The sequence below is a fragment of the Sparus aurata genome, chromosome 23 (assembly GCF_900880675.1).
Source record: "Sparus aurata chromosome 23, fSpaAur1.1, whole genome shotgun sequence".
Taxonomy (NCBI): domain Eukaryota; kingdom Metazoa; phylum Chordata; class Actinopteri; order Spariformes; family Sparidae; genus Sparus; species Sparus aurata.
Window position 1 is genome coordinate 3,600,163 of NC_044209.1, and position 8,433 is coordinate 3,608,595.

The 8,433-nt window shown below is 39.7% G+C and overlaps 1 protein-coding gene across 3 annotated transcripts; it reads left to right on the plus strand.

Annotated features, from left to right (window-relative positions):
• Nucleotides 1-210: 210 nt before the first annotated feature.
• On the plus strand, nucleotides 211-7,792 carry LOC115576083 (actin-related protein 2/3 complex subunit 1A-A). Of its 3 annotated transcripts, none has more exons than XR_003982765.1 (11): nucleotides 211-323; nucleotides 1,091-1,230; nucleotides 1,776-1,880; nucleotides 2,074-2,296; nucleotides 2,530-2,637; nucleotides 3,133-3,339; nucleotides 3,567-3,642; nucleotides 4,139-4,329; nucleotides 5,229-5,319; nucleotides 5,660-5,752; nucleotides 7,571-7,792. XR_003982765.1 is itself a non-coding variant. In XM_030408587.1 (10 exons), exons 2-10 carry the CDS (start codon nucleotides 1,167-1,169, stop codon nucleotides 7,574-7,576), a joined length of 1,071 nt encoding a protein of 356 aa, XP_030264447.1. In that variant the 5' UTR covers nucleotides 211-323; nucleotides 1,091-1,166; the 3' UTR covers nucleotides 7,577-7,792. The 3 variants fall into 3 exon arrangements, 1 of the variants encoding a protein (XP_030264447.1); XR_003982766.1 differs by having other exon boundaries at nucleotides 227-323; nucleotides 1,055-1,230; XM_030408587.1 differs by lacking the exon at nucleotides 5,660-5,752.
• Nucleotides 7,793-8,433: the final 641 nt, after the last annotated feature.

An 8,433-nucleotide genomic window follows, 5' to 3' on the forward strand; every position in this document is an offset into this window, starting at 1 on the left:
TCACTGAGATACACAGCTTTAAAGGCACACTTACAGTCTGTATATCTATAAAAGGGGTTATGATTGTATACATATGTGTGTACATTTTGGTGGCTGCCGGGCCTATGGTGATTGCCAACTAAAGATTGAGGTTTATTGCAACAACCTTGTTCCAGAGGAGGTGCTTACTCTACAGCTATTAACAGACACACCCACTTTCTTTCACTCCCTTCACTTCCTTCACCCAGTAAGACTGCACAGCTCCATTCGTGTCGACTGCCCAGAGTCCACGGATACAGCCCTGCACCTCTCACCACCACCACAAATTCACCCAAATCACAAAGGTAAGCAAAGACCTCTCATTGTTTTTAATCAAATCGAATTAGCTGGTAATGATGATGTATGCTGTCCATCTGGTCCTGAAGACTAATAAGAAAAGTATCATTGCATTCCAGACATGTTCATCTGTGCTATCTAATGGATGTTACCTCTCATCCGTTATTATATCTGCTGTTGTCTGTTTGAAAAGGCAGGGTGACAACAAATGTGGCACCAAAGTAATGCTTTTAATAGGTTTAAATGTAAATGTCTGAAGTTATATTTTCTTGAGCTTGAAACATATCAATCTGTTACGAACTACATTTGTCTTTGCCTTATGATAATCATAGAAAACAATCTGAAATCTGTGTATTCCAGAATCCAAAGTTTGTTTCTCCCAGTCAGGGTCAGGTTAGCGTTAGAGGCCAGATAAACATACAGACGTAACAGTTTAAGTATGTTTGCACAGTGTGGGCCACTCCTGATGAGGGTGTACTCTTATCTTAAAATCATGTCTTAGCCACCAATGGGTAAAAGGCAGAGTCGTTGTACATAGTAAACCCATACACACCTACTGTAAGTCTACCTTTAAAGTGCCTTTAGGTAAAATTTCCAAGTATTCAACACCAATTTGGTGTCCGATTAAATTAAAATATGCAACTCTAAGAGCAACTTTACAATTCTTTTCTAGATAACATCTGAACCCACCTACAGCAAACTAGCTTCACTTTGTCTTTAAAAACGTGTTTCCCTACAGAGTGTTTCACTGTCCTCCTCCCTGATCTGTTCTTAGGACCTGCAGCAGCACATCTGCAAACCAGTTGTGACAGCAGCCACATTCCAGCAGCCACTCCTGCCTCTGTTCAGACATGTCACTTTACAGTTTTGGCCTGGAGCCGCTCTCGTGCCACACCTGGAACAAAGATAGGACTCGTAGGTGAAACAACAAAGATACCAACACACACACATTCCTGTATTCTTTCTCCATAACATACAGTATGGATTCAAAACAGGGTGGGACCACACTTGCAATGCAGATACATTTTCTCCCTCCCATAATTGCATTAATGTCTCCAGGAGAACCACAGGGAATCTGATTATCAATACAGGAAATGGACTCAAAAAGCACTGCCCTAATGAAATGATTGTCCTTCAGCTGCAGGATGTCTGCTGTTGTTATTGTACTTGCAGTTAGTGTTGATCACTGCAGTAAACGGTCATTTGCTTAAACTTTTTTTTACATAATTTGCCTCAGCTCAACTCCATTTCCAGGATGAGTGACCCCAGGGATACTGTTCACTTGTATTTTTATATAGACACTGACAGACGGGTATCCGTGACATGTACTGGGCACATTCATAAATGAAGAAACTGTCTTAATTTGATGACTTAATGACCTCATATTTATATCTGTGTTGTTATAATACTATCATAAAGTGGTTACATGAACTAACTTCTGTGCACACATTTGTATACAGAGATTGCCGTGAGTCCTAACAACAATGTGGTGAACATCTATGAGAAGAAAGGCAAAGACTGGGTCAAGATCCATGAGCTGAGTGAGCACAGTGGACGAATCACAGGTACATTTACCTCTATCAGCCAACAGTGATCTAAACAGAGACAGAGGCGAGATGTGACATGTTGGAGAACATACATCCAAAGAAAATGTTAGTGTGGATCTGGATAAAGGGGCAGACACAATTCATCCAGTGTTTGACACTTGAAAATAATAATTATATCATTATCATTAATGATAAATAATCATGCCCACAGGAATTGACTGGGCTCCAGAGTCTAACCGCATTGTGACATGTGCCTCCGACCGCAATGCCTACGTGTGGACTCTGAAGGACGGCGTGTGGAAGCCCACCCTGGTCCTGGTACGCATCAACCGTGCAGCCACCTGCGTGAAGTGGTCTCCCCTGGAGAACAAGTTCGCCCTGGGCAGTGGAGCTCGCCTCATCTCTGTCTGCTACTTTGAGGAGGAGAATGACTGGTGAGCAATGCCTGATCAATCGAACTATTCCAGTTTTATGCATAAGACTTAAACTGATGTCTGGTTTGGAAGGCCAAGACCATTTACCTCATTAGCGGTCTAGCCTGTAGGTCTAAAGACTAGTGAAAAAGGTCAAACAGCCAAGTCTGGACACAGTGCACCTCCTACTTCTAACCTGAGTCCACTTGCTGAGCATATTCAAATGCCATTTTACCACTCTCCCTCTGTTTCAGGTGGCTGAGTAAGCACATCAAGAAGTCTGTTCGATCCACAGTCCTCAGTTTGGACTGGCATCCAAACAACATCCTCCTGGCGGCTGGATCTGCAGACCTCCAATGCAGGTGAGATAACTAATAAAACTGTGGTGTACAGGAAGGGGAGGTAACTGGAGTCTTTGGCACAAACACAATGTCCAAATCTCACAGATTTGGAGGCACGTTCCCTATCAGTCCATGAGGGCTGTCAAACTGTCTAATTGTTAAATGTGCGATGGCTCCCTCACAGGCATTTTGTGTCCTTTATGGCCACTTTCTGTAAATCTGCATGTCTGCAGACTTTTTCCAAATCACTACCAAAGATCTGCTATTTTCCACTTGAACTGATTCTGACTCTCCCCATTTAAATCAATTAGTTCATTCAACAGACAGAATATGTTCATATTTAGGGCCCCTGCACTGAAGTTGCTGCGAAGGCCCTATTGGAACTTGAGGCATTATTATTTTAACATTTTTTAGGGGTTAAACATGTTAAAAAACTCTGACTTCTGACTCAATTCAATTCAATGTTGGGTCCCAGAGTCATTGACCTACAATAGATCTCCACACTGTGCTTCTCAGGGTGTTTTCAGCCTACATCAAGGACATTGAGGACAAGCCTGGACCCACTGCCTGGGGGGCCAAAATGCCTTTCGGTGAGGTGCTGCTGGAGCACAAAGACTGTGGAGGCTGGGTGCACAGCGTCTCCTTCTCCCCCAGTGGAGACCAGCTAGCCTGGGTGGCCCACAATAGCAGCATCACTGTGGCTGATGCGACGCAGGGGAAGGAGTGAGTAATGCTGCGGAGCTATTTATTCCATCATTATGATTTGGATCAATATTCCGCTAAAATTTTTTTTACTTAATGTTAACAAAAGTGTTTTCAGTCTTTACCTCAGTTTCTTCCCTCTTCATTTTTCACTAGCTTAAACTTTTGTTCCATATGAGCTCATGTTCTTGATGTGGATGTCTGTTGACATTATATCACCACCACCTCTCTAACCTCTGTCTACCCAGGGTAACCCAGCTGACTGTCGACCGTCTGCCACTGCTGAGTGTGCTCTATGTCAGCCCCACTGAGATTGTTGCTGCGGTAATTACAACCCGGTCTCTTTGTGTGTTTACAATAATATTGTATGTTCAACAACAAGTGTTGTATCAAGTACCATAAAGTCAGACTTGATTAAAAGTAAGTATATCTACTTAGAATATTACTTTGGTAAGGTCACAAATAAAAATAGCACTTGCATAAAAGTCTAAACGTACAGTAAAAATAATTTATAGGTATTTTTACATGTATTCATATACTGATCGAATATAGGCCTGGCCAATTATCAGATCTGATTTTCAATATTATTCTGACTATTGGAATTTGTGTTTTTACATCAGATTGCAATACAATAAGTTAATTTAAACATGCACTCATTTAGCTCTGATTACAGCAAGTGATCCAAAAATGACCAGAAAATGGAAATACATCTGGAAATCTTCTTGGACCAAGATCTCAGATTCTGAAGGAAGTGCTGATGTTTACACATCATTGAGAATTATTTTTACTTATACTGTATCCCTTATCTCTCTTCTGTCAGGGTCATGACTGTTGCCCATACCAGTTCACCTATAAGGGTCCAGGTGCGCTGGAGTTTGTGAAGAAGCTTGATATACCCAAGCAGAGCTCAAAGGGTGGGCTTTCAGCCATGCAACTCTTCCAAAATCTGGACAAGAGGGCCTCTGAGGAAGAGAGCATCGATCTGAAGACCCTTCACCAAAACAGCATCACGTAAGGCCCACTGATCCCATTTTAAAAAGAATACTAGAGACTGACCATAAAGCACAAAGCTCCAGGTTCAGTTCCGGTCAGAGACCTTTGTTGCAGGCCACTCCATATTCCCCCTTGTACCACTGTCATGGTGAAAAAGCCACGGACTGAAGAAAAAGTGTAAACATTCAGTGTGAATGTGGATCCAGTAACACCACCATGTGGTCTGTATGGTTCAGTTCATGTCTCTCGATCCATCTGGTTTAAAAGCAGAATTGCATCATAGCGTTTTAGGAATGTAGGGCCTTGCTGGAGATATGTGCACCCTGACTGCTTTCATGTCGCCTGTGGTGTCGACAGAATCTGACTCAGTAATCATACAAAATGTCAGGGACTCTTAGCTTTGTACATTTGTGCAAGCCAGATGTACTTATACCGGGTAAGTATAGAATTTCTTGTTTCTTGTGCTGTTGCTTTTTAAACCACTGTCACATATTTCAATGTTACAGCTCCTCTCTTAAGAGGACATCTATCAGCATATTTCTGCCTATATACTAGTGTAGCCGGGGGTTATGAAGGGCGCATATACTTTAAAGAAACTCCACTGTGGGAACATGTGTGGAGCCAGTCTTTATTATTCTGCTTAAATGACAGATACAGCGCATTACAGACAGAACATTTCCAATCTTTTGCCTTTCAAAATAAGAGACTCAGATATATGAGTTCACAAAGCATAACAGTGGAACTTAAATATATCCAGGCCATCCAGTCTCTGTAGCAACATGTGAACATCTGTTTGTGCATCTACAGCCACATTACATTGTGCTCTACGTTATCATATAGTTTTCCTTTAGTAGTTGTTACTCTTAAAACCCAGTTCTGCACTTGATTAGCTGTGTGTGTTGTGTTGTGTCCTGCAGACAGCTGTGTGTTGTGTCTGGAGAGAAAGCCAAAGTGGAGAAGTACAGCAGTGTGGGTCTGGATGGAGCCATGGTGATCTGGGATTTTAAGGTACACGTGTCAAACTTTAATACAAAAATGAAGCTTTGATTGTATAACTTGACTGTAAATAGTATTACTCAATTTTATTTTAGTACAATAATATCAATGATTTAACCTTTATGGTAGTTTAGTTGGAGTTTATTCACTACTGCTGAAGGTGAAATGTGATACTTTTTGATGGAAATTGGCCATTTGAAATAGAAAATCGAATATATGACAAGATATCTTGACTAGACTCTGTGACAACTATCATAAAATCACATGCTGATGAAGACCATAAGATATGGTTGAAACCTCAGGATAAAAGCCCATGGACCTCGAGTTAAGACTGTCTTGTAAAATGCCACAGATCCAATGAAGTGGAAAAGTTTGGAATCACCTGCCACAGAAGCTTCATTGGGAGCAATCCGATGGCTGAGAGGACATCATGTCAACATATTCAGTAAAAATAAGGATTACAGTTTTAAAATAAAGAATAATGTAATGATCTGTATACATGTACATGTGCACACGTGGCAGCACTTTACGAGTCTCACACAATATCATTCTGGTCTTGAATGAATCTGAACACACACACACACACACACACACACACACACACACACACAGACAACCAAACAACCCTAACACCATAACGTATTATCTGAAGGATTTCAAGAGTGTTGTATCATCTACAGATTGTTGTTTCACATTTTGGAGGCGTTTGGCCAAAGACACAAAGAGTATTGCCAGACCAAAAGAAAGATCCATCGTCAGTCTGTTTATTTTTTTACACCTGCTGTCATTGTTAACAAGTGATGGGGGGGGGACTTTTGTTTTTGGAACATAAAGAAATCAAGAAGTAAATAAGCTTTAAAAAAGTTATCTTTTTTTTTTTTTGATTAATTCATTTAAATGAATATATAGAATTATGCTACAAATTAAATTCATTGTCACACTTTTTGAGCTTTGATAGCCAATAATATCATTATTTGACATTATTCTAACCCTAACCCTTGACTAATACTTTGTCTTTTCTCTTTATACATATATATGGTTACTGCAGTATCTTGGGACTTGACTTGACTAATTAAGTACTAAACTCAACTAGACTGGACACAACCTGTGACTCAACTTGCCAAAGAAAATTTACTTGGGGCTTACTTTATACTTGGACCAATGATTTGAGTCACAAGTCTGCTACTGACTGACAAATCACAGTTAATAATGTATTCAATCCAAGAACTGAGTAGACTGCAAATGGCTCAAAATACAATGGGTTTCCAAAATATTTAGAGCCCAATTGCAGTGTTGTGGTCCAATAATGATCTGGGGTCATGAACGCCCTTCTGGACTGGAAAACAAATACAAAAGAGAATAGTCAGTGGGGTGAAAAATGGAGGTTGGAGGAGCTTCAAAAATAAATAATACATTTGTCATCTGAGTTGTACAGTTTTTATTTATATTACAATAGCCATTGCTGAAGGAAAGCATAAAATGTCAATCCATCAGAATCAGAATCAGAATCAGAAATCCTTTAATGTCCCGCAGACGGGGAAATTTGTTTGTCACAACAGCAGAATTGTACAAGACAAAGCAATAGCAAAATAGACAAAATTATTAAAAAGGAAAGAAAAATAGAATCGACGTATATACATATTTACATGAATAGTGCAAAAAAATTAGCAACAAATTTTTATATACAGATTTTTAAATATAGATAATAAATATTGGTGTGGGAATGAGTTTGTACAGGCTTATTGCACAGTGCAGAGTGCAAGGTGAGGTCTATATGGAGCAGTGCTGGTTGTACTGCAACCTTACATGCTTACATACTTTTTATGTATGCTGAGGTAGTGCTGGTAATATTGGCAGCTACTGTTTCCTAGGTCAAGAATAAAGCTTTCACACACACTGACATTGTATGCACAAATAGTATACTTTTTGTCATGAGGTTCTTATCATAGTAATGGTTCTGTCACTTACATGAACAAAATTCAATCGTATTCATCATTATAGATCAAAATGATTTTTGTATGATGGTATACAAAAATGTTTCACATTTTTTCACATTCACGTTGAATAATGCCATTCAACAGACCCATGATTGAATTTTGACAGAGGTTGTTTTCATGCTGACAACATTCTGATGAGAGCACTATCTACAGGTTAAGTGTTGAATGTCTGTGCCCATCATCAGCTGCAACACAAACATCCAGGTACATAATCTACTGCTATCTGCTGAAATCAAATCTAACATGTTTGTCCTCTTATTCTACAGCACTGAGACACCACAGCAGTCCTTGAGGTGTTATAGAAGCTGAACCGGCCAACACATCCTTGAATCAACCACTCCTCTGTGGAATATAACTGCCAGTAAAGCCATGTGCGTAAATATGGGACTACTGATGTGCTTTTGAGTAACTGGAAAACAATCAGAGCATTGTGATATTTGTCCAAGAAATAAATAAAGAGGATACTTGCAGACCACATAATGTGGTGACATGTTCTTCATATTTCCATGCTGTGTATTCACTGTATTGATGTTCTTCTCATTTGTAAGAACTTTACTCTATATGTTTGATATCTGTCTGGAGATTATTACTTTACTTTTGTCATTACGCTGGTGCCTCTTCTGCTGTAGTTTACTTCTACTAAAAGGGCTAGTTTGATGAACTGACACACCATTTTTATCGTTGCTGGTTATTAATAGAACTCAGCCAGTGAAAACTGATGATGTCCCAAAGGTAAAATAACCCTGGCAATGTCATCATGGTTACAACATAGGCAAAATTCTCACTTTAAGAATAAAACAGTTTTAATTATGTCTTGACATTATATAATAAGACACAGCTTGATAAGCTGAAATGTAATACATTATTGCAACAACAATATACAAGACTAACAAAAAAATCCAATATAGATCGCCTTATGAATATTTTCTTGTAGCACACCTTGTGGTAGCCCGTGTTCAACTCCAGGGTTTAAGTTTGGACTAGGTGTCATTGGAGGGTTACAGCATTTTGATGTCACAAGGTTTTGAGGATGTAACCTCTGCTCACTCCTGTAGCTACTGCCCTCTTCAGGGAAAAGCCCAACAGTGTTGTTAGGGGGATTTGTAGATTGGACAGCAGGACTTCGGAC